The sequence below is a fragment of the Tachyglossus aculeatus genome, chromosome 8, assembly GCF_015852505.1.
Source record: "Tachyglossus aculeatus isolate mTacAcu1 chromosome 8, mTacAcu1.pri, whole genome shotgun sequence".
NCBI lineage: Eukaryota > Metazoa > Chordata > Mammalia > Monotremata > Tachyglossidae > Tachyglossus > Tachyglossus aculeatus.
The window spans coordinates 21,337,833-21,363,018 of record NC_052073.1 but is presented as its reverse complement, the minus strand read 5'-3'; the positions used below and the strand labels follow the sequence as shown (position 1 = coordinate 21,363,018).

General features: G+C 45.1%; 1 protein-coding gene across 1 annotated transcript; it reads left to right on the top strand.

The window, feature by feature from the left end:
• The first annotated feature begins 1,091 nt into the window (after window positions 1-1,091).
• SRMS (src-related kinase lacking C-terminal regulatory tyrosine and N-terminal myristylation sites) lies at window positions 1,092-23,577 on the top strand. The gene is made up of 8 exons (XM_038750492.1): window positions 1,092-1,498; window positions 9,186-9,307; window positions 11,541-11,707; window positions 15,107-15,248; window positions 16,537-16,692; window positions 20,187-20,368; window positions 22,025-22,181; window positions 22,309-23,577. Exons 1-8 carry the CDS (start codon window positions 1,125-1,127, stop codon window positions 22,500-22,502), a joined length of 1,494 nt encoding a protein of 497 aa, XP_038606420.1. The 5' UTR covers window positions 1,092-1,124; the 3' UTR covers window positions 22,503-23,577.
• Window positions 23,578-25,186: the final 1,609 nt, after the last annotated feature.

Below are 25,186 nucleotides of genomic sequence, written 5' to 3'. Positions count from 1 at the left end.
GGCAAAGGATTTCTGGTATTTTACCTCTACTCATGCTGCTTGGTGTCATAAAGAACACGGGACTGGGAGTCAGAAGGTCATGGGTTCTAATCCTGACTCTGCCACTTGTCTACTGTGTTACCTTGGGCAAGTCACTTCACTTCTCTGTGCCTCATTACCTCATCTGTAAAATGGGGATAAAGACTGTGAGCCCCACGTAGGACAGGGACTGTATCCATCCCGATTTGCTCGTATCCACCCCAGTACTTAGTACGGTGCCTGGCACATAGTAAGCATTTGACAAACACCACAATTATTATTATTATTATTATTATATTTGATGGAGTGGGAGCCCCTTGAAGGCAGGTACTGTACCACCGTAAGAATCATCGCAAGGTAATCCAGCACATCCCTATTCTCCAGTTAGACCCCTCTCAATTCTGCAAATTAATGGTGTCTCTGGCTTTCTCTAGGGTCCCAGAGCCTGCAGCAGCAGTTAGTCCTGCAACTCCTACTAAGGGAGAAAAGATGTATCACTAAGTAGCCATTTTAATAACAAGGTAATAGCAGGTTGATGCCTTCAGCAAGAACAAGAACAGCAATAATTGGAGGTATTTTTCAGGACCATTTATCTAGTTTAAGCTCCATTAGCTATTTGAAAAATGGAATTTTCTAGGGTAAATACTATGATTTCCAGAAAGGTAAACTTTGATTTTCCTATTATTGGTAAATGTATGTCCTTCTTCCCCACCCCACTCCATCTCTCCTCCTCCTCCTCCTCCCCCGACATCCTTGAGGGCAATTATCCCAAGGAATTTAAGTCAACTCCAGCTGTGGTTGATGAGCCAGATGTATGTGTGTGTTTCAGCTAAGGAGTTCAAGTCGAATGGCAAACAGGTCACACCAGCTTTTCCAGTTTCACTTTCCCCAATAGGAAGTCCCAAGTAAAGAAAACACACAGTCGGTTCCCAGTGTGCGAGAGATCACTTCCCCGGCACTGTGGAGCCCGGAGAAGATGACCTAGGACAGTGCCCGACCTGGCGGGGCCAGCCGACCGGACCGAAACCCACTTGGCTACCGGCTCCCATCCCACGGATCCTTATGAGACAACAACATCGTGCCGCTTGTCTGCTCTGCTGGAAGAGATGGAGCCTTTCTTAAGAAAGAGGTTGACCTTCCTCTCCTTCTTTTGGAATAAGCTTTGGCCTACAGAAATCCCTGATGACTGCATTCCCAGGTATCCGGGGCCTGATCCAGTCACGACGGACCTTGATCCGGATCCAGATCCTGTCTCCTCCCAGCCTGGCAGCCCTTCGTCCACTGTTCTCTTTACAGCTCTGTATGACTTCACGGCCAGGTGTGCAGATGAGCTGAGTGTGAATCGGGGAGACAAGCTCTTTGCCATTAAGGAAGAGGGGGACTATATCTTTGCCAGGAGACTCTCAGGGAGGCCCAGCACTGGACTGGTCCCCATTAATTATGTAGCCAAGGCAACTCATGAGTCCTTCTCCACCCAACCGTAAGTACCTCATCTCCCAGTGTTCCGGTTCCATTGTTTCTAAGAAAGAGAAGGGATCTCGGTGCATCCCAGAGGGGAGAAGATGAATCAGGAGTTGCAGTAAAGTGGCTTCTCTCTGATCTTTCATGAAGGTAGGGTCCCAGGAAACAGGAAGTTGAGCTCAGGGTGTTGGATAAATGATACGGGCAGAAACTTCTCTGAGTTCTCTTGAGCCTCAGACACTTTATTTTATTTGCTATTTCATGGCACAGTAATGGTTGGAATCCAGTAATAATAGAGGGGGAAGGGAATAGGAATTATCTTCTGGGTTATCAAATAGCTCTTCTCGTTCATCTATTATCTTCCAGAGAGGTTATCAGATTTTGCATACTAATTTGGAAAAAGAAATACTAGATTTGAAATCCTTGGGAATACTGCACTGAGTAGCATTATACTTTAATTTAATAATAAAGACCTCTAGGTAGTACTCAGTCAAATCAATGGTATACTCAATCAGTGGCATCTGTTGAGCAGTTACTGTGGGCAGAGCACTGAACTGAGTGTTTAGGAAAGAACAGTAGAGTCGGTAGACATGATTCTTGCCCTCAAGAATCTTACAATCTACACGATAGTCTGTGAGAAAAATGATTTTTATTTTATTCAGTTAAATCTAGCAGGTCTCCCATGAATGTGGAGGTTTAGAGCTTTCTTTCGAAAGTGTCCCAGAATCTGGACCACAGTTTATGTTGTTGAGGCTCCCTCCTCGAAAGTACTGAAGAGCCTAATGCCTAGAGGCCTGCATCAAGGTCACCAGAGCGGGAGATATATCTCCCTTTTTCGGTATCTCCTACTGTACCCGGGGCTTTTCTGCACTTCAGGTCTTGTCACCAGAGAAGCTCTCATCCAGGTACAATGGGAGAGGTGAATTCAAGAATACCAGTCAATCAGGCTCAAAGAAGCCATCCATGGAAATGCTATAGGATGGACTCAAATTTCCAAATAATGGAACCTAAGCCATGATCTCCCAGTGTAGATGGATAAAATCACTCATTTCTCAAGCAAACCAGCTCTTTCCCCAGGCAGGCAGGGAGAACTCAATGCCCACTTAACTGCTCTAGAGGAATTACTAACTTTGTTCATCAACATTATTTTCAGATCCTTGGCTACTTTTTCTCTCATCAAAGTGGCTCCCACTTCCAACTCACTGTTGAAATAATTTCCTAAACCAATTTTTTTTCCTTGTAAAATGTAATTTCTTTAATGTTACCTAGTTGTAGGAAATTAGCTTATGGGCTGAGTAAGCACACACACACACATTCTCTCAAAATCAATTTATGAGCCTTTTAGAAATGGGAAAACTGAGGCAAGTGGCTTTGCAGCAATGTCTGAAGGTCCAGAATTGGAGAAAAGAAAATTACCACGGTGGGTTTGAGACTATTATAAATAGTAGGTCTCCAACCCCAGGGCATTCCCGTTTTCTCAGACTTCTGTTTAACCCCCTTCTATACTCACTGCTGTGAGAAGGGAAGTCAGTCCATCTGGTGCTTGAAGCAATATGCTGTGGATCTTTTAATAACAAGAATAATAGTACTTATTAAATTTATTGTGTTTTCTATGTGCCTGGCATTGTACTAAGCCTGGGGTGATACAAGATGATCAAGATGGATACAGTCCCTGCCCAACATGGAGCTCACCATCTAAGCATAAGGGAGAACAGCTAAGAATTCCCATTTTACAGATGAGGAAACTGAGGCACAGAGAAGTTAAGTGACTTGTCCAAGATCACCTAGCAGACAAATGGCAGAACAAGGATTAGAACAATGCAGGTTCTCTGAATTCGAGGCCCAGGCTCTTTCCACTCTGGCCACCCTGCTTCACCCAGATTTTTCCTTTTGGAAGCCACAGACATTTTCAGTCTTTTTTTTTCTAACATTGATGAGTCACCATCACCTCTGAGTTCTGGATGCTTGGTCTTATGCCTCTAGGTTGTTTCCAGTGTAATCTTGTAGTAGGCCATGAGTCATTCCCTAGGTCATCACTATATTAGACATATTAGAGTATTTTACGCAAACCCCCAATAAAACATCCTGGTCAAAATGCCTCCCACGGAGCCTGAGCCATCTAGGCAGTGAAGAAAAAGGGAAGAGGAGGCCCTTTACAGCTGAAAATACATTTGGCTCACCTTCTCCAAAAAACAGTTGAATTGAACACTATAAAAAAATCCCAGAACAAAGACAAATCCATGAGTCCCATAATTGCAATCACCAGTAAAACTTATTTGGAATTTTAGTAGAAATCATAAAGGCTCCAAGCTCTGTGCATGGATGAAGCTGGGTTCCAAGGACCCACTGGAAAGGCAGTCGAGCCAGAAGGGGAATTGATATCACTGTGGGGAGGGAATGTGTCTGTTTATTGTTGTATTGTACTCTACCAAGAGCTTAGTACAATGCTCTGCACACAGTACGTGCTCAGTAAATATGATTGACATGAGTGCTCAATAAATACGATTGAATGAATGTATGCTGACATAACTAGGAGCCATGCTCACATCCAGAAATCCCCTCCCTTGGAGAGAGGCAGGATTCTGGTTCCCAGGATCCCCACCCCTAGAGAAGGGAGGAGAAAGAGAGAGCCCAGGGAGTTAATTGTATTGACTGCTTACTATGTGCTGAGTACCATACTAAGCACTTGAGAGAGTACACAATAACATTCCCTATCTATAAGCAGTTTACAGAATAGAGGGGGAAAAAGACTTTAATGTAAATGAATTATGGATATGTACATAAGAGCTGTGTGGATGAAGATGGGATGCATAAAGGGTACAAATCCAAGTGCAAAGGTGATGCAGAAGGAAGAGGGAATATGGGAAATGAGGGCTCAGTTGGGGAAGGCCTCTTGAAGGAGATGTGACTTTAATCAGGCTTTGAATTTAGGGAGAGTGGTGGTTTGACAGATACGAATGGGGAGGGAGTTCCAAGCCAGAGGCAGGACCTTGGCAAGGGTTTGGCAGTGAGATAGACGAGATCAAAGCACAGTTAGTAGCTTGGCTTTAGAAGAGCTCAAGTGAGCAATCTGGGTTGTAGTAGGAAACCCCATAGGTAAGATAGGAAGCGGGAAGATGATTGAGTGTTTTAAAGGAGGTTGATGTGGATGCGGATGACAACCAATGGAGGTTCTTGATGAGTGGGCAAACCTGGACTGAGCTTTTTTTAGTAAAATGATCTGGGCTGCAGAGCGAAGTATGGACTGGAGTGGGAAGAGAAAGGAGGCAGGGAGCTCAGCAAGGAGGCTGATGCAGTAGTCAAGAGGAAAATTGGGCATTTTGGGGTTTTGAGGCATTTTGCTGCCTTTGGCCCATTCTGACAATTTGCAGGTCACTAGGGCTGATCACTGAAAAGAGCCAACCTCTTTCATTCCTAAATTGGTTTCCCCTCTAACTCACCTCTTTCCAGTTCCCTTATTGGAAAATGGGCCTATTGACCCAGAGACAATCCCAGCTCAGGCTCAGGATTTGACTTCCTCTGAAAGTAGACATCTAGGGTGGATTTTCCGGACTCTGTGTCCATCCCTGGAGAATGTCACACCAAGTTCAGTGGAAAGAGCATGGGCTTGGGAGTCAGAGGTCATGGGTTTGAATCCCGGCTCCACCACTTGTCAGCTGTGTGATCTTGGGCAAGTCACTTAACTTCTCTGGGCCTCAGTTCCCTCATCTGTAAAATGGGGATTAAGACTGTGAGCCCCACGTGGGACAACCTTGATCACCTTATATCCCCCCCAGCACTTAGAACAGTGCTTGGCACATAGTAAGTGCTTAACAAATACCACCATTATTATTATTATTATTATTAAGTGTGCCTGGTGGAGAGGGCAGAGGCCCAGAGAGAAACAAGGTGGGGAGGTATTATTGAGTGTAACACAGCCTAATCCTAGCACTGGCACCCAGTGGCCTGGGGCAAATCCTCTCGCCATTGGGTGATTCGTCTGCCTCACCTGCAGAACGGAAATGCTGCTGGGCTGGGAGATTAATGAATGTTTGTGGAGCTCTTTGAGATCCACAGATGAAAGGCTGGGAAAGAACAGTGTTATTAGCCTCTCTCTCCGTCACAGGCTTATGGATGTGACGCAGCAGCAGCAGCAGCGCAACACAGGAGACTGGATAACTTCCAGAACCTAGGAGGGCTAGGGCCCACACGATCAGCTGATATCTTTGCCAGTGCTGAGGGGATTTCAGTGGATTTGGAATGGAATCGTTAAGTGCTCTGGTGTTGGAACACTGCCATATCCCTGGGGTGTTTGCACCTTTGTGTCCCCTGCTTAGCCTGGCTTTTTTTAAATAGTATTTAAGTGTTTACTGTGTGTCAAGCACTGTTCTAAACACTGGGGTAGATATAAGTTAGTCAGGCAAGACATAGTCCCTCTCCCAAATGAGGTTCCTAGTCCAAGTAGGAGGGGGAACAGGTATTCAATCCTCCTTTTACAGATTTGGTGTCTGAGACACCAAGTAGTTAAGTGACTTGATCAGGGTCACACAGCAGACAATTGGTGGAGCTGGGATTAAAATTCAGGTCCTCTGACTCCCGAGACTACACTGCTTTGCAGGCTAAATGGTCCATATTTGAAATCAATCAATGGTATTTATTGCATGCTTACTGTGCGCAGAGCTCTATACTAAGTGCTTAGTGTCCCACTGTGGATTCAGTCATGCTGGCCAAGTGAGATCGATTGATAGAGTGCAAGATCCTTTTTTAATTTTGTATTTTTATGATATTTGTTAAAACGCTTACTATGTGCCAAGCACTGTACTAAGTGCTTGGGAAGACACAAGTTCATCAGGTTGGACATAGTCCATGTCCTGCATGGGCCTCACAGTCTTAATTCCCATTTTACAGATGAGGCAACTGAGGCACAGAGAAATTAAGTGACTTGCCCAAGGTGACACAATGGAGAAGTGGTGGAGCCAGGATCAGAACCAAATCCTCTGGCTCCCAGGTCTGTGCTCATTCCACTCAGTCAGGCTGGCCTTTGTGGGCAGCTATTGTGTCACTTCCTGGTTTTGTGCTTCCTAATGCTTAGATCACTGCATTGTACCTAGTAGGTTTCCCCAAAATGCTAATAGTAGTACTACTACTAGTTGGACACGGAGGCCTTCCAGTTCGGGCAGGTGAAGGTATGACACAAATCAATTTCATCTCCTCTTCCCATCCTCCCAAGGGAGAAGGCTGATTCCCAGGTGCTGGAGATCAGGATTGACATTGAGAAACTCACTGAGGAAAGAGGGCCATCTGAGGAGAATGATAGATAGTACTGGGGCAGGAAAGAGGACCCAGGAACTGCTCCACTGCCTGTGGGTGCTGGAAACCAGTTTCTTGATGATGAGATTGCCTCCAAACCAGAACGTAAGCAAAGCCATAAGGGATCAGTCTGATGATCCACCTAGTGACAGTTGCCCTCCTTGGCATCCATGATAAACAGTGAAGTCAGAAACAGAAGAGAGCAGGGATACTGGGATTTTGACAGGAAACTGAATCAGTGTTTTTTGGGGTAATTGCCAAGGGGAGTGGACAAAATCTGACACACCTTTGCCTATTCACAATCCAAGCATCTGGGCCCAGGTATGTTTCCATCTTCCTTGCAGGAAAATGTACACATTCCCACATTCTTGGGAATCTGGCCAACTGTAGTCTGTGTTACTCCATTCGGAGAATGACTGCAGCTAATTGGAGACAAGCTGAAGCTGGTATAATTAGCTGATGGGGTTGGGAAAGCCAGTCTGTGAGAAGAGTCTGGATCCTGACCTGGGGAGCTATAGGGACCCAACTCAGATGCTGCTTTGCAATGAACACTGGATTCTGTCCTATCCATCACATGGCAATATTGTAACTACATGTCAGGGACGGGAGGGGGAATGGCAGATGGGATTTCAATATTCTGAACCATTACTGAGACTGAAACATATGTAGACCACTTTAGATTCCATTCTGGTTTTGTCTGCCCATTTCAATCAGTGTCTGAAATCTGTCCTTCCACAGGTTAAGTAAGGTTCTTTTTCTTAACGTGGGAGAAGTTTGAGCATTTGATTCCACCAAGTATAGAACAGCAAAGGCCTATAAGGGAATTTCCATTTGCAGGGATATTTTGACTCCAGAGCAGGATACATAGGTCTCAGGTTGGAGGAAAATGTCACTGTTCCTCTGGGGGACTCGCACTCTTACTAGTTCTATGCATTCTGATTCTTGATATTTCCTCAAGTGAGGCAGCATCTGAGCATTGGCTAAGTGAATCTGGGGAGGGTTGGAATGGGAGCAAAGGGAAATACTGATCGATATTGCCTGTGTTGTCCATTAGGTCTGTGAGTTGCCATGTGTGTACTGTTGTGGGAAGGAAAGACTAATTGTTGTGTGCAAGAAAACAGGGTCAGAAACCCACTCCCAGACTTAGTAGAAAGGTAGCAGACTTGTTGCCTTTTGTGTAGGCCTCTTTGCCCTGATCTGAGAAGGCCTAGCAACAATCAAGTTATTTAAAAAATTCAGGAGGAGGCAAAATATCTTGGCCTGTAAAGCCTGGCTTTGGCAAAGTTGGGGTGGCACAGTGCCAAACCTGATCTGGTGGGCCTGGACTCAGAAACCTTCTGTTGTGCCACCCCTTACGGGAATTTGGGGCCAGGAGCCAAGGGGCTCCCACACCAGCTGGGGAGATATTGCTCTTGTGATGTACCTTGCACATGCCCAGTCGTCCCATGGGCTGATGGAAACTCAATTCCCAATAGGTCACAGGGCCTCTGTGGGCTAACGTCATCACAATCAAAAGCATTCAGTCACTGGGCTCCAGACTCCAGGCCAACCTGGGCTGCAGAATTATGGGTCCTGTCAATAAGGCCATTTTAGGGGAGTCAGTGGCACTGAGGTGAGCCAGAAAGGGGAAACCTCAAGGTAGAGAGAAGGGTATGGGGATTTTTGCTATACCACCCTCTTCCTGACTTCTTGATTCGGCCACACAGGTAGGTACAAATTGGACTGATGAGACTCTCACTGATCCACCAGAATTTTCCCAGCCCTGGGAGGCCCTAGAAGAAAGTGGAATCTGGGGCAGTTGCTCCCTGCACCAATATGAATCCAGTCCTATTTGCCAGATTCTGTCATCCTGAGGGAGTCTCTGAGGAATGATCCTAGAATTCCATGATCCTAGATGGGCCTCGAGAAATCAACCAATATTGCTCCTGGCCTCAGGAAGGTGAAAGTCTAAAATGTCAAGGTGAGATGGTTGCCTACTACTTGAATAAGGATTTCCAGGGCTGGGGATGTTTCAGTCAGTCAATCAATCAATGGAATTAGAGCAGTAAGTGTGTGCAGAGCTAAGCACTTGGGGGAGTGTGATTCAATAGAGTTTGTAGGCATGATCTCTGCCTTCAAAGTACTTACCATCTGCTGTCTTCCTTAGTAATCTGAGCCAGTGTCCCAGAAATCCCGGGAGTCATCAGGGGTTCTTTGACCAGAAGTAGGTAGCCACCTCTCAGCCATCATTTATTCAATCGTATTTATTGAGTGCTTACTGTGTGCAGAGCACTGTACTAAGCACTTGGGAAGTACAAATCGGCCGCAGTCCCTACCCAACAACGGGCTCACATAGCCCTCCATGCCATGTCCCACGCCATTCTTTTCCCTCCCCTTCTCTGGCCCCCACCCCCTAAGCCCTCTGCTTATTTTTTCAGCTGGTTCTTCAGCGGGATCAGCCGCAGTGAGGCCCAGCAGCTCCTGCTTTCCCCCTCCAATCAGCATGGTGCCTTCCTGGTGCGGCCCAGCGAGAGCAGCAGAGGGGACTACTCGTTGTCAGGTAACACAAGCCAGGCCACGTGCAGAGCCCTCTTCCTTTCCCCACCCCAGGAAATGCTGGGAAGTTAGTTGTGCCCAGGGGAACTGACCTGCTCATCCACCTTTTTCAGGGGCTCATCCAGTTCCCCACTGGTTCCAGGAAGCAAGATCCAGATTCAGGCTGGGCTCAGTCTCTCGGAGGCCTGAACCTGGGGCCTGGGCCAGACAACATCAAGTCAAAATCACCAAGCTTGAGGTTTGACTCAGTCAACCCATTCCATACACCCGATCCATTTTCTGCTTGAGATACTAGATACATGGGCAGATGAGTAGCAGTGGAATGCATATATTTAAATATTCTCCTGTACTTTTTCTTTTCCCCTCTGGAAGATAAAGCCAGGACCAAGGGATACATTTCAATGTGAATTGAAGCTATCTCCCCACTTCCACCCCCTTTACTGCCCCTTCTGCACCCCCTGAGCCACTGGCAGCCAGAGCTGTCAACAAGCCCTGTTGTTTCTGCAAATCTTCAGAAAATAAGTTTTGGGGTACAGTCCCCAAATTTTATTTTGCCCTTTGGGCTCAGGCTGGGGGTACTCCAGGCTCGTTAGGCCCCAGAAGTCCAGCTCATACTCAGTTCACCTAAAGTCAGTCTCAGAAAACTGCTGTTGGGACTCACTAGAGAGTTTATGTTCAGCTAAGGAGGAGAATCTTGGGACCATTCCAGAATCCCTTTTTAGATTCTCCTCCCCTTTTCTACTCCTGTTGCATTCTTCTACCGCAACAGCAACAACTCCTCAGCAAACTCAGTCACTTCTCCTCAGCCCTCACTGCTCGGAAAGACCATTCCACAACCTGGAGAAGAGGGAGAGAAGCCTGAAAAATATGAAGAGGAGAGAGCATATTGGGGAGAGGGCACCCAAATTAACTGACCCAAGTGGAATGACCCACACATTGCAGTTTTGTCCCATTACCCAAAGAGCCCAGGGACAGATGATGAGAATGATGATGATATTTGTTCAGTGTTTAGTATGTGTCAAGCACTGTTCTAAGCACTGGGGGAAATACAGTCTAATCAGGTTGGACACAGTCCCTGTCCCATTTTACAGATGAGGAAGCTGAGGCACAGAGAAGTTAAGTGACTTGCCCAAAGTCACACAGCAGACAAGTGGCAGAGCCAGAATTAGTATCTACATCCTTCTGACTCCAGACCCGTGCTCCATCCACTAGACCACAGTGGCCCATCACCACCACCATGGTTACCACTTCCACTGACTGCCCCTCCAAGGCCATGATTGGAAGTTTCTGCCATGGTTGGAAACACCTCATCTGGCTACCTTGGAGGCTTCCACACGTGATCTAGTAGGGACTATTGGTTTGGATGCAGTTGACCTACTGCTCTCTGCAAACTCCTTTCATGGACCAGTAGGACTAGTTTTAACCCTGCTGGGCAACCGCTCACTGACGCTGTTTGCTACCCCAAGTCACTTCCTGCTTTGGTCACCTCCGACCTCCAGCCTTTTGGCTCTGGTTGTGATTCTGCTGAGCAAGTGGCCATAGTTGTCTGGTTCTGGTCGAGACAGAAATGCCAGAGGTGGCAGAAGCCTATGGGCAGTGACACTTGTAACCCCCACTTCACCTTCCCTCCCTCTGTGTCTCTTACTCCCTCTCCCCTCCACCCCTTCTCCTTTCCCCTTCTCACATCTTCCTTAGGACCTGCCAATATCCTGCTGTCCCTCTAGACTGTAAGCTCATTGTGGGCAGGAAACGTCTGTTATTTTGTACTCTGCCAAATGCTTAGTACAGTGCTCTGCACACAGTAAGTGCTCAGGAAATAAGATTAATTGACTGACTGATTGACTACTGTCCAGGCAGCTTCAGGATAGATGAGGAGAAGAGGCAGAGCATGGCAGCAGCCTCCTTTGTGTCTTAATGTGTCATGTGTCTTGTAGGGAGAGTACAATGCAACAGAATTAGCCCACACATTCCCTGCCCATAATGAGCTTACAGTCTAGATACAAGATAATCAAGTTGGACGCAGTCCACAGCCCACATGGGGCTCACAATCTTAATCCTCATTTTACAAATGAGGTAACAGCGGCACAGAGAAGTTAAGTGACTTGCCCAAGGTCACACAGCAGACAATCGGCAGAGAGAGAAGATTAGAACCCAGGTCCTCTGACTCCCAGGCTTTCCATTAGGCCATGCTAGTTGTTTTGAGTGTTGTAATTTTCCTTCTCACTCTGCCCTCACAGTTCGCACCCAAGCCAAAGTCTGCCACTACCGCATCTCCAAGGCTCCTGATGGGGGTCTCTACATCCAGAAAGGACAGGTCTTTCCCAGCCTGGAGGAGCTGCTTGCCTTCTACAAAGCAAACTGGAAAATCATCCAGAATCCCTTGCTTCAACCCTGCATCCCAGAGGTGAGCTTCTCTGAGCTCCAACCCCTTTTCCAGTTGTATCAGGGCATCTGGTAAAGTGGTATTTGCTAAACTCTTATGAGGTGCCAAATACTGTACTATGTGCTGGCGTAGATACATATTAATCAGAATGGACACAGGCCCTGTCCCACATGCAGCTCAAAGTCTAAGTAGGTGGACGAACAGGCATTGAATCCATATTTTACAGATAAGGAAACTGAGGTACAAAGAAGTTGAGACTTACCTCAGATCACATGGCAGACAAGTGTCTGAGCTGGGTTTAAAACCCAGGTCCTCTGATTATCAGCCATTAAAAAACATTTTTTTATGGTATCTGTTAAGTGCTTACTATGGGCCAAGCTCTGGGGTAGACAAAAGCTAATTAGGCTGGACATAGTACAGGTCCCATGGGGCTCACATTCTTAATCCCCATTTTACAGGTAGGGTAACAGAGGCATAGAGAAGTGAAATGACCTGCCCAAGGTCACACAGCAGACACAGGGCAGAGCCTGGATTAAACCCCAGGTCCTTCTGACACCCAGAGCTGTGCTCTATCCATTAGGCCATACTGCTTTTCACTGCTGCCTTTTCAACTGAGGCATCTGTTTGTCTGAAAGGGTACTTGCAAGCCTTTCTGGTTTGAGTTGAAACACATCTCTGTTCTGCGTCCAACAGAACCTCCTGTTTGTATTTTAATTTATTTTGAGGAGGAGTAAAGGAATGGCTGGGGGCTCCAATTTGCCCCTCCCCTCCCCAGTCAGGAGTGTGGAGGATATGAATTTTTCTCCCAATACTTTTCTCCTCCCTTCTCTGCTACAGCTGCCAGCAGTGTTTAGGCATTCCTCCTCCAAGCATTCTCCTCCCCAGTAACTTTCCAGATTTCCAGCAGTTTCAATGGCAGGGGGACTGCAGGTCCTTGCCGCCGGCAGCTGGGTAGGCTTAAGGTCTGATACAAACAAAAATGTAAGCTCACTGTGGGCAGAGAATGCATCTACCAACTCTGTTATACTATACTCCCCCAAGCAGTTAGTTCAGTGGTCTGCATACAGTAAGCACTCTATAAATACCATTGATGATGATGATGATGATGATGATGATGATGATGATGATGATACTAACCCCTTGGGTCACATGGCTGCAGGTCCCTTCTTTACCCCGAGATCAACATTTCCCAGAGGCCCTGCCCCACTTATTTCAGCCTGGGTCCTTTCATCCAGTCTCTTCCAAAATAATGAGAGAGTTTCTGGAAGTGGAGCTGAGACAAGCTGTCATATTGCAAGATATCTGCCTTAGCATTCATTCATTCAGTCATATTTATTGAGCTCTTACTGGTTGCAGAGTACTGGACTAAGTGCTTGGAAAGTACTGTTCAGCACCAGAGACAATCCCTACCCAACAATAGGCTCACAGACTAGCAAAGAGACTGTCTTCTTTTGGAGGAATTGGACATCAGGAACCTGAACTTCCATTGGGTCATTGATTTATTTTTCCTGTGACATTCACAGAATGTCATTCTACCACTATGATTTGGACCATCTTGGTTAGAGGAGCAGCGTGGCTCAGTGGAAAGAGAACGGGCTTGGGAGCCAGAGGTCATGGGTTTTAATCCCGGCTCTGCCACTTAGCTGTGTGACTTCTGGCAAGTCATTTAACTTCTCTGTGCCTCAGTTACCTCATCTGTAAAATGGGGATTGAGACTGTGAGCCCCATGTAGGACAACCTGATTACCTTGTATCTCCCCCAGCACTTAGAACAGTGCTTGACACATAGTAAGCACTTAACAAATGCCATTATAATTTTTCTTCTAGACTGTGAGCCTGTTGTTGGGTAGCAACTGTCTCTATATGTTGCTAACTTGTACTTCCCAAGTGCTTATAACAGTGCTCTGCACCCAGTAAGCGCTCAATAAATACGATTGAATGAATGAATGAATTGTGCACATGTTTTATGGCCAGTCCCAACATCAGTACTGTCTGTCTGCCCTCCCATGAGCCTGGATTCCTTTCCATCAGTGTTAGAGATAGGAAATGCTGGGATATTGTTTTCCCATTATTACTTCCGTTTGGATGAGCAGTATTATCTACTGACAGATATTGAGTTTCCACAAGTGTTAAAATCATTTCTAGATCTTCCTGGCTAGGAAATCAGAAGGTCAACGAGAAGAATAATATAGTTTGCCTTGTCATTTGAGCACAGGATGAGCAGAGGAAGGAAAATGCTATTACTAACCCAAGATCTGCCCCTGACCTGCTAGGTGACAGATGAATTACTAAATGGATATGTATCAACACCAGTTAAGCAGGAATAACTATACCTATCTTCATCCCAAAGAGGTGATGTGCAGTAATTATTGTTCATAAAACATCATGAGAGCCACCACTGGAAGGTGGTGTTTAAAGTCTGAAACATTATTTTCCCTTTTTCCAGTAAATCCAGTAAATCCATGATCATTTGGACACTTTTCCTTCTTCAGTCTTCATGGGTATCAGGAAATGACCCCACCAGGAGAAAGGCTTAGAATTCCTGGTGTAAAAAGAATCCCTCCTGAAGCAGTTAGTCCTTGCCTCTCACTTGAAGCTAGAAGGACTTGCTACATTGGTTTCTGCAAAAGAATTTCCATAGTGCAGAGCTCACTTCCTCTTGGGAAGTGGTTTAGTGATTAGAATCAGCTGGGGGACTTTGAAGTCCAAACAATTATTGCTAGTGGAGTTTCCTCTGTTCCAAGGTCAAACATCCCAATCCTTCTGGAAACCATTGGCTCCTTCCCTTTCCTAATCCATATGTGTTCACCAGCCTTTCTTGGGAGCTTGAAACTTAGGAAATTGTAGGGTTTTATTTGTTCATTTCTTTATTTTTATGGTATCTGTTAAGTGCATACTATGTGCCAGGCACTATACTAAGCATTGAGTTGTGGATACAAGACAATCAGGTTGGAAACAGTCCCTGTCCCGCATAGGGCTCGCAGTCTTAATCCCCATTTTATAGATGAAGTAAGGAAGGCACAGAGAAGTGAAGTGACTTGCTCAAAGTCACAAAGCAGACATGTGGCAGAGCTGGAATTAGAACCTAGTTCCTTCTGACTCACAGGGCAGTGCTCTATCCCCTAGGCCATGCTGCTTCTCAAAACTTTTCCAAAATGCACTCTATTATGTACTTTTCTAAGCACTTAGTGCAATGCTCTGCACACACAGTAAGTGCTCAAATACCACTTACTGATTGTTTGATTAATTTATTCAGATTGTTTCTGTCTGAACATGCTATTGTGCCTTAGCGATCAAGCCAAAATTAATGAGAAACAATTGTGTTCTTTCCCTTTCCTCATCCACCTTCTTCTGACCTCTGTTTCTGGTTGTGTTTGGATGGTGTCTCTTTCTCTGTGCCTCTGTATTTCTACCCACACAGAGGCCTCACGAATGGGATGAATGGGAACGACCCCGATCTGAGTTTGCCCTCCGGAGAAAACTTGGAGAAGGATATTTTGGAGAGGTGTGGGAAGGACTGTGGCTGAACATGGTGCCGGTAGCCATTAAGATCATAAAGCAAGGTAATTGTGATGAATGAAGGAAAAGAGAGTAGACCAACTCTGTGTCTTCTTTTTTCACCCCCTTTTTAAAAAGTCTAATATATGTGGAATTGTCCCCAACACGTAAGTCTCAGCCTAGTTAAGGAAGTAATTCAGGCACACTAAGATGTTTGCTAGTTCACCTTCTCTAAAGTTGTCCAAGTCACCTATTTCTCCATTTACAGTCTTATAAAATTCAGAAGACAGGCTGAATTCAGAGTTACCAGGTTTCCTCTCTGTGCTCCTGTGGAATCAATGATGTGATGATTTGATCCTAGAACTTAGTGTTTAGGGCAGTCATCATCAACAACAATAATGATGATGATATGATAATGACATTTATGAAACACTTGCTCTGTGATAAGCGCTTGGGCAGATGCAAAATTACAAGATGAGACACAGTCTCCGTTCTAAACGTCATGGGATTCACAATATACTTTCATTTCATAGGTGAAGGTTCTTGAGGTCCGGAGAGGTTCAGTGATTTACCCAAGAGTTGGGACTAGAACCCAGGCTCCTGACTCCCAGATTAATGCTCTTTCCAGTAGGCTAAACAGCCTCTCCAAAGTTATCCACATAAGCTTGGAGATATCCTTCAGTCAAACAATATTCCTAAAAGCAGGGAGGTTCTGTTGCCTTTCTCTCTCAAATCCATATGCCTTACAGAATACCCTCAGATTCATTTTTGTTGAAATTATAAAGCACCTCCCTCTGTGTTTAAGGAAGGGACTGTAACATTTGTCTTTCAAAGAACAGTTGTGCAGACTCAAAAATGAGAGATTACTCTCACACTCTGCTGACACCAGGGAAAGAAGAGGATGAACACTGGCAGAGTTTTAATCTCTTGCTCTGAAACTAGAAAATACTGTCCCTTAGCACACGAGGTTCATATCAGGTGAGTTCCCTGGTCTGACAGAGAGAAGGAAACCAGCAGACAGTACATTTGCAGCTCTGGGGACAGAGAGACTGGAGCCATTTCCTGCTCCTGACCCTGAATATAAAATCTGCAAGCGAAGGACACTAAAAAAGTGGAATGTCCAAGCAGGGAAAATTGGATTCCATCTCATGGGAGGAAGCTTCCCTTTAAGAGACAAATGAGAGTCTCTCACAAGCACATCCTCCAAACTGTAAGCTCCTTCTGTAAGCTCCCTGATGGAAAGGAACTGTCTATTAACTCTATTGTACTGTACTCTCCCACAGCTTTGAGCACAATAAGTGCTCATTTAGTAAGCACTTATGATGGACTGATTGATCCTCTCTCCTGCAGCAGATATGAAGCTCGACGACTTCACCAAAGAGATTCAGAACCTAAAAAGCCTGAAACACGAGAAGCTCATCAGGCTGCATGCAGTCTGCTCCATCGGAGAGCCTGTGTATATTGTCACAGAACTCATGAGGAAAGGAAACCTCCAGAACTACCTCAACAGTCAGTACCTTTCAGCCCCCGGGAACTGTAGCCAGGCTGAGATATGGCTTTCAACACTCCAAGCCCAGAGATTTGCACTGCTCCTCTTCAGCCCCAGCCATTGTCTTGTCCATTCATTCAATCAATCGTATTTATTGAGTGGTTACTGTGTGCAGAGCACTGTACTAAGTGCTTGGAAAGTACAATTCAGCAACAGATAGAGAAAATCCCTACCCAAAAACAGGCTCACAGTCTAGAATTGTCTAGTGAGCCCTCCTCTCACCATCCCAATCACACTCACCTCTTCTTGTTCTGATCTCATCAGATTTAAAGGGCCCCCTTCCACACTGTACCCACCCACCTAAATTCCCATGAAAAACTTTACAAAGGAGTTCTAGAAAGTCAATACAGAATTACTGTAGGGTGTGTTAAAGTACTTTCTATGTGCCAGGAACTGTGGTAAACACTGAGGTGGACATATTAGGCAGAGTTTTTGTCCTATATGGGGCTCAAGGTCTAAGGGTGAGGGAGAACAGGTATTGAATACCCATTTTACAGATGAGGAAATTGAGAAAAAGAAGTCAAATGACTTGCCCAAGGTCCCACAGTTGGAGATTGGAAGAACCAGGATTAAAACCCAGTTCTTCTCACTCCCAGTTCTGTGCTATTTCCTGATTTTTTTTCACTGGGGTCACACTGATTGCTCCTGAGCCTACGGGGCAGTGATTATTTCCATGACCACTTTAGAAGACACCATTTTTGGAGTAGGGCCCAGAGCAAAGCCAGGAAAAGCAGCTGCATTTGTCCCAGACTAAGACCAGAAATAATCCAGGCCATCCAATCCAGCAGGGAGGTGGACATAAGGCCTTCCCATCCTAATCCTGAAGTTGAGGCCTTTGGAAGTGCCCTTTGGAGAATGGGGGCCCTCTGAGAATTGCAGCTGCCTTCCTGAACACTTTTCAAGACCCTATCGAAGTTCAGTGAATATTGAATTATAATCATAGTAATAATCTCTCAGCCTCAGTTTCCCCATCTTCATAATGGCCCATAATGACACATATTTACTGGGTAGGGGAATGATAGGACTTAATTAGGAAACAAGTACTCAACTCTATGATGATGCTTTCCTGTTGCGCAAGTAATTATGTATTTTAAGTGAGAAATGATCTGAATTTGAGCAGTCCCCCTTCCCACCCAAAGCTAGGTCAATTCTGGACAGAGAACCTGCAGCTTGGGTGCATGCAACATCCTGCTGGTCGGATTGTTTTGGTGCTGCCACGGGGGAGCCAGAAACTTTCTGCGAAGCCAGCCTCAATGTTACTGCCGACTCAGCAGTGACCAGGTTCTGCACTTGAGAAGTTGCAGATCTTAAAACTAGGGACCTTGTCACCTTCTGGGGTAGAGCAGGTAGACAGATCAACTTTTATTCTTAGTGCAGGGGGCTAAAAGGAATTAGGGGACTTGGGGAGTGGAAGCGGGCAGACTTCAAAGTGCTAGTATGTCACCTTTTAGGTTTCTTCAACCCTGATAGGAAACTCAGGTGTCAGAGGCCCATGATGAGTGAGGCTGGGTATCCAGCTCAAAAAGTGCCGTCACCCCCCGACCATGGAGTTGGTACCTGTGAGACACTGGAGTCCATTCAGACAGAACAACAATATTGGTGTTTTCTTTCTGCTTCCTCCACTATCCTGAGTTTTCAGACTTCCTTTATACAGTCAGTGACTTTGATGGACAAAGAGATTCTCATTCAGCCGGGATGTGTCTTGACCTGGAAACAATGAACTTCTTTTCCTAACCTTGCTGAGTCAGTTCTGCTGTCACGTCAAGCTGGGAGAACAGGCTTCTGGGAGTTAAGGAAGGAACTCTCATCCTGATTCAGCTTCTCCACGTGAGATTCCCCATTGCTGCCCAACCCTAAGTCTCAAGCAGGATTAATTATTCAGGGAACTACCAGTCATGGATTACAGCACTTCTTCCCTTGGAGAAAACTCGCAGTGATTGAGGTGATCCATAATGGAACTCCTCTTCCTCAACAGAATCCAAGTCTCTAGCTGGAATCTGTCTACATGGAAATGGCACAATAAGGCATTCCTAATTGCATTTTAGAAAGACATCTTGCTTTCTTGTCTGCCCAAAGATGAACCACAGTGGAAAACTTATTCCTTCAATCGGTGTTATTTGTTGAGCACTTATTGTGTGCAGAGCACTGTACTAAGTGCTTGGGAGAGTAAAACACAAAAAAGTGGGTAGACACATTCCCTGCCCACAGCGATCTGAGCTCCAGTAAGCCAATGGACTGGTTATCTGAACCAAGGATACCTCAGTAAACAAACCAAATTTGGCATCAACTAGTCTGAAGCAGACAAACCCAATTTTATTGAGCTTTCCAAACTTTTAATTATCCCTGCTGGTCTGGGTGCAAATTAATTCAGATAATCAGTGTACAGTAGGCCCTGCCATCTTGCTGTTACTCACCATTCATTCATTCAGTTGTATTTATTGAGCACTTACTGTGTGCAGAGCACTGTAATGAGCACTTGGAAAGTACAATTCAGCAATAAAGAGAGACAATCCCTGCCCACACTGGACCTACAACAGAGCACCCTTTTAAATAATCGATGCTCACAGTGGTGTGTGAGCTAAGTCCCCCTCTGGAAGCCGTGAGGAGAAAAAAGGGGCTTGGGTAGTTATACTGGACTCACAGGATTGGCATTCTGGCCTGAGAGTAGGACTTTGTAATCTCTCGGTGTTGACTCCTTCTACCGGAGTTGCTGGCTCCATTCAGGCTTCTGGGGGAGTTACTTCAGCTACATGGAGAACAGCTGTGCTCTCATCCACCCTGCCATTACCCATCCTCAAGTGACCCAGTAATTAAGCCAAGCCAGAGACCCTATCTAATTCTCACTCATACAACCTTTCCTTTTGTTCTTACTGTTCTTTGCAAACGGTAGAAGCAGCCTGGCCTAATGGAAAGTGCACGGGCCCGGGAGTCGGAGGGCCTGGGTTCGAATGCCAGCTCTGCCATTTACCTGCTGTGTGACCTTGGGCAAGTCACTTAACTCCTCTCTGCCTCAATTCCCTCATCTGCAAAATGGGGATTCAATACCTGTTCTCCCTACTACTTAGACTGTGAGCCCCAAGTGGGACTTCATTATCTTATTGTACCCAGCGCTTAGTACAGTGTTTGCTACGTAGAAAGTACTTAACCAATACCATTATTATTAGTGGTATTAGTATTCAAGAGTAAGACCTTAATAAATACTATTATAACCAAGCAACACTGCAGTGTAGCATAGTGGCAACTTCTCCATGTGTGGGGCAAAGTGGCCATCTTCATTCCCCCTCCCCAGCCCCCTGATGGTTGCCTGCTTTTCCTGCCAATATAAATGTCACACACAGTAAGTGTATCCCATAAGTTAGGCAGAGACTGGCATGTCAACCCTACCTTCCAGCGCAGGATGGCCCTTAAAGCACTTCAGGGAAATGGCATTTTCTCTTCCCCCGCAACTTTACAGGTCCAGAAGGGAAAACCCTGAGTCTGATTCACTTGATGAGTATTGCCTGCCAAGTAGTGGAAGGAATGACGTACCTGGAGGAGAAACACATCGTGCACCGCGATCTGGCAGCCAGAAACATCCTGGTGGGAGACGATCTTACTTGTAAGATTGCAGACTTCGGCCTGGCAAGGCTTCTCAAGGTCAGCCTGGGATGTCATTTTAAAACAATCAATCAAACAATGGTATTTCTTGAGCACTTACTGTGTGCAGAGCACTGTACTAAGTGTATGGGAGAGTGCAATGCAATGTTTTCCCTGCCATTTTGCAATTCCGTTCAACCCTCGATTATCCAGGCTCAGAGAAGAGTGTCTGGGAGACTATTAAGCAATAGATAATACAAAACAAGGGTCAATCAGCAATCAGTCATATTTACTGAGCTCCTTTCACGTGCAGCCCACTGTACAGCAGCTTGCAGGAGAACAATAGAGTTAGTAGACAGTTTTTACCCTTGAGAAACTTAAATCTAGCAGAGAAGACAGGCACTAAAATAAATTATAGATAAGATGAAGAAGGAAAGTGGATTGATAGGTGAATGCTTAAATAATAGGTTATGTATAAAAGTGTTAAAGGTAGCTGTGAGTACAAAAGTGCATAATTGATGCCAAAGTCCTGAGTAGGTAGTTTGGGGTATAATACCAGGAGAAGGACTCTTGGAAATGATTTCAGGAGAGCTTTAAAGATGGCGGGGAGCTATGGTTTGAGGGATATAAAAGGAGAAGGAGTTTGAGGCAAGAGGAAGGGTATGAGTTAAGAGCCAGAGTGAGGAGAGATGAAAGTGAGGCATAGTGAGCACATTAGCCTTAGAAGAATGAAGCATGTAAATTGAGATATAATAAAAGAAAACTGATAAGTAGTGAGGAGGGAGCTGATTGGGTTTCTTAAAATCAGTGGGTAGTTGCTGCTTGATGTGGAGGGCGGGTGGGGGGGGGTATCCATTGATGGTTTATGAGGAATGGGGAGAAGCATGCAGAATAAAGTTTTAGAAAAATGAACTGGGCAGGAGAGTAAAATATGGACTGGAGAGGAGAGAGGCTGGAGGCAGGGAGGCCATGGAGGAAGCTGGTATATTAGTCAAGTTGGGCTGACAAACTTCTAAACCAGGGTGTTGACTGTATAGATGAAGAGGAAAAGGCAGATCCTGGAAATGTTGCGGAGGAAGAACCATTAGGTTTTAGTCACATCCTGAATGTGGGAATTGAAAGAGGGGGTGGAGCAAAGAATAAATACAAAGATTGCATATTAGAGAGTCAGGGAGGATGCTGGTATTGTCAACTGATGGTAAAGTTAGCTGAAGTAGAGGGCTTGGGAAGGAAGATGAGGAGTTATGTTTTGGACACACTGAGCTTGAGGTTCTAGCAAGAAATCCGTGTAGAGAAAATTGCATCACCTTCCAGAGGCCTTCCCTGATTAAGCCTTCATTTCCCTATTCCCTCTTCGTTCTGCATTGCTTTTGCATCTGGGTCTGTACCTTTTAAGCATTCAATATTCTCCCCACCCTCAGCCCCACAGCAATTAGGTACATATCCATAATTTATTTTAATGTCTGTCTCCCTCGCTAGACTATAAGTCACTGTGGCAGGCCATGTGCCTGCCACCTCTATTATATTGGACTCTCCTAGCTCTTACTACAGTGCACTGTACACAGTAAGGGCTCGATAAATAAAATTGATTTGTCCAGGTCTCATTCCTCCTCTGTCCTGCAGGGTTTCTGTAGTGGGATGGGGATGATAATGAGAAACGGAGGTCACATGGATTGGCCTGTCCCTAGGATGACTCATTTTCCAGTTGTTCTTTAGGATGATATTTACTCTACAAGCAGCAGCACCAAAATCCCAGTGAAATGGACAGCCCCCGAGGCAGCAAACTACCGGATTTACTCCCAGAAATCAGATGTCTGGTCCTTTGGGATTCTGCTCTATGAAGTTTTCACTTTTGGGCAGTGCCCATATGAAGGTAAGATATCCTGCCATCTCACCATCTCCCCCTGACCCCCAAACCCCTCAACTCCTTTTCACTCTTCCTTTTCCCTGACTCCTTGATTGTGAGAGGTGCCATTGCTTCAGTGCAGTTTCTCTTCCAGGGATGACAAACCAAGAGACTATACATCAGATAACGAGGGGCTACCGCCTACCCCGCCCCAACACCTGCTCTCCCGAAGTCTACGTCATCATGCTGGAGTGCTGGAAGGCCAATGCTGAAGAGCGGCCCACCTTCTTTGCCCTGAGAGAGAAGCTCTGCTCCATCTACAGACGAGTGTATCACTCGTTCACATGACAAGAGGTGTTCATCACATTCCTGGACTTCCTGCGAGGCAGAGGACCTTAGTTCACTCCCAGAGCAGAATTACAGTGGGCCTTGGACTGTTCTCATCCTCATGGTCTGACCCATCCTCGTGGTTTGATGGAATCTCATGGGTTACACCTAACTTCTATGATCCTTGCCTAGAGAGCTCTTAGGAAGGAAGGATAGAGCTGGTCTCCCCTCCCATTTGTTGTGGAAAGAGGTCTTGCTTCTGATCACCTGGGGCACATTACTTCCAGGAGATTATGTCATGTAAATACTGTATAGAAAAGATTTAAGCTGTTGTATATATGAGAACCAGCAGATCATGGCACGAAATTCACTTGTGTGTGTCCACGTAGCTAACTTGCTGGCTTTTGAGCCCAAACAATTCTCAAAACTATAGCTGTGTAGATATACCCGGCCTTCATATTCAAAGGTGTCACTGCTGATGGTGAACTCTCTTCATATGAATGGATGTGACTGAAAAGATGGAAGCATAACCAGATTCAGGCATTGTGTACAGCACTGTGTGCCTCATGGGTCATTCTTTGCCTTTGCTCTTTTGCAGAAGCTGGTGCTGTTTTCGTTTCTGCCTTCTAGTGCAGACATTTAGGCTCCTGGAAGCCTCTGCTCAGAAAAAGCCATCTCCACTCTTGATTGTTGCATGCCAGGGTGGTCTGTCCTCTGCCATTATCAAATATGATTGATTGTCTCCCCAAGGTTCACTGCTCCTGCTTTGCACCATTTCAGGTGGAGATGATTCTACAGCTTAATTACACAGTGGAATAGGTAGATCTGTTGCTTTTCCAGCTAACAGGCTATTGATCTATCTGCCTGTGTGCCCACCTATTATGATGTTTAAAGAGGTATTTGTTGCTTCTGATGAAACTACTGAAGTTCAGTCATATACTATTGCCAGGGGTTTATCATTTGAAGCAGGCTATTTCACTGTGGGAGGAATGTCATTCGGGCTTTCATTTTGTCAAAAACCAAAGAAGAAGCGAGAAAAGACGAAAAATTGAGCAGCAAGGTCTACAAAGGAACAAAGCATGTTTGCTACTGAATGGGGCAGATTTTTAAAAATAAAATATAAATTGTAAATTATTTATAATTTAAATAATTTAAATAATGTTGCTATTTGTGGCCATTTGTGTTCTAAGGGTTAAAACTGCTGTGGGAATGGAGAATGGGATTGGTAGGGGAGGCTGAATCTTCCCTTGTCTAATGTGTAATGTGATTGTCTTTTCCCCTCCCCTATGATTTGGATGGTCTCCTCTGAGCTATCTTCTCAGGACATTGGTTTTGAGAACTCTTGGAGGATGATGCCTGAAGGAAAGAAAATGCTCAGTGTAGCTACTGCCCATATTTATTTTAAAATGTTATTAATCTGAAAGCTTCCCTTCCCTGTTTGAAAAAGCAGCATGGCCTCATTGAAAGAGCACAGGATAGAAGTCCCAAGGACCTGGATTCTAATTCTCCCTCTGCCTCTTGTCTAATGCATGGCCTTGTGCAAATCAATTAACTTCTCTGTGCCACAGTTTCCCCATCTCTAAAATGGGTTAAAATATCACTCTTCACCTTTAGGCTGCGGGATAAGGACTGATTGTATTGTATCTACCACAGGGCTTAACTATTATTGTCATTATTATTACTATCAATAATAACAATCTGCAGGTAACTAGAAGAAATCATGATAGGTTAAGAGTCCGTGTTACTTTGTCAAATTCAGTCATTCTAATCAACTCTTCTTTTATGACAGAGTAATAACTGTTAAATATAGGGGAAGCCACAGTTGTAATCCATCTGGGCATTAACAGAAATTTTAATTCTCGCCTACAGAACTAGGAAAAATGGTTCAAATCTCACCAGTTATATGGGAGATAACAGGCTACTGGCAGACTGCAGAAGGGTTATCAGTGGATTAGGCAGGATCTGTTTTAAAGTCAGAAGGACCTAATTCGGTTCTAATTCCAGTCTGCCACTTGTCTATTGTGTGCCCTTGGACAAGTCACTTAACTTTTCTGTGCCTCGGTTACCTCGTCTGTAGAATGGCGATTAAAACTGTGAACTCCTTTTGGGACAGGGACTGTGTCCAGCCAAATTTGTTTATATCACCCCAGAGCTTAGTACAGTGCCTGGCATATAGTAAACACTTAACCAATGCCACAATTATTATTATTACTATTATCAGTTGCCATTACTAGGGAGCTTAAGGGGGATGTTTCTGCGTGTGCTGTGTGTTTAACATATCTTCTATTTGACTTGGGGGCTGGAACCTGGATCAGGCTCATTAAGTTCACAGGTACTAAAAAGGAGAGATCAGGAAATGGCAACTTGGAAGATCAGTGCAGAATACAATGGGGTCCTGTATAGCGCTCTGCATACTGTAAACTCTTGGCAAATGCCCTTGACCGATGGATCTCGATCTATTGAAGAAGTAATCAGAAAATAACAGGGTAAAGTTCACTAAAGTCCAGGCCATGGAAATCCTTCTGGGAAGGGAACAAAGGTGTGGCTGTCTTGAGCAAAAGTTTCGAAAGGGGAGAAAGACAAGGAGACAAAAGAGAAAATTTCTTCATTGCACTGCAAGCATTCAGCATAAAAACTCAGCAAGGAACGGCCTTTTTATGTGCACACTGTGACTGAAACTGTGGCCTTTTCAGCAACGCTTATAG

What these genes read in the sequence shown, in the direction of transcription:
- SRMS (XM_038750492.1), top strand. Translation starts at nt 1,125, where the DNA reads ATGGAGCCTTTCTTAAGAAAGAGGTTGACCTTCCTCTCCTTCTTTTGG. An exon ending in GAGTCCTTCTCCACCCAACC is followed by an intron (nt 1,499 to 9,185) that starts GTAAGTACCTCA and finishes TTATTTTTTCAG; the next exon opens with CTGGTTCTTCAGCGGGATCA. An exon ending in AGGGGACTACTCGTTGTCAG is followed by an intron (nt 9,308 to 11,540) that starts GTAACACAAGCC and finishes CTGCCCTCACAG; the next exon opens with TTCGCACCCAAGCCAAAGTC.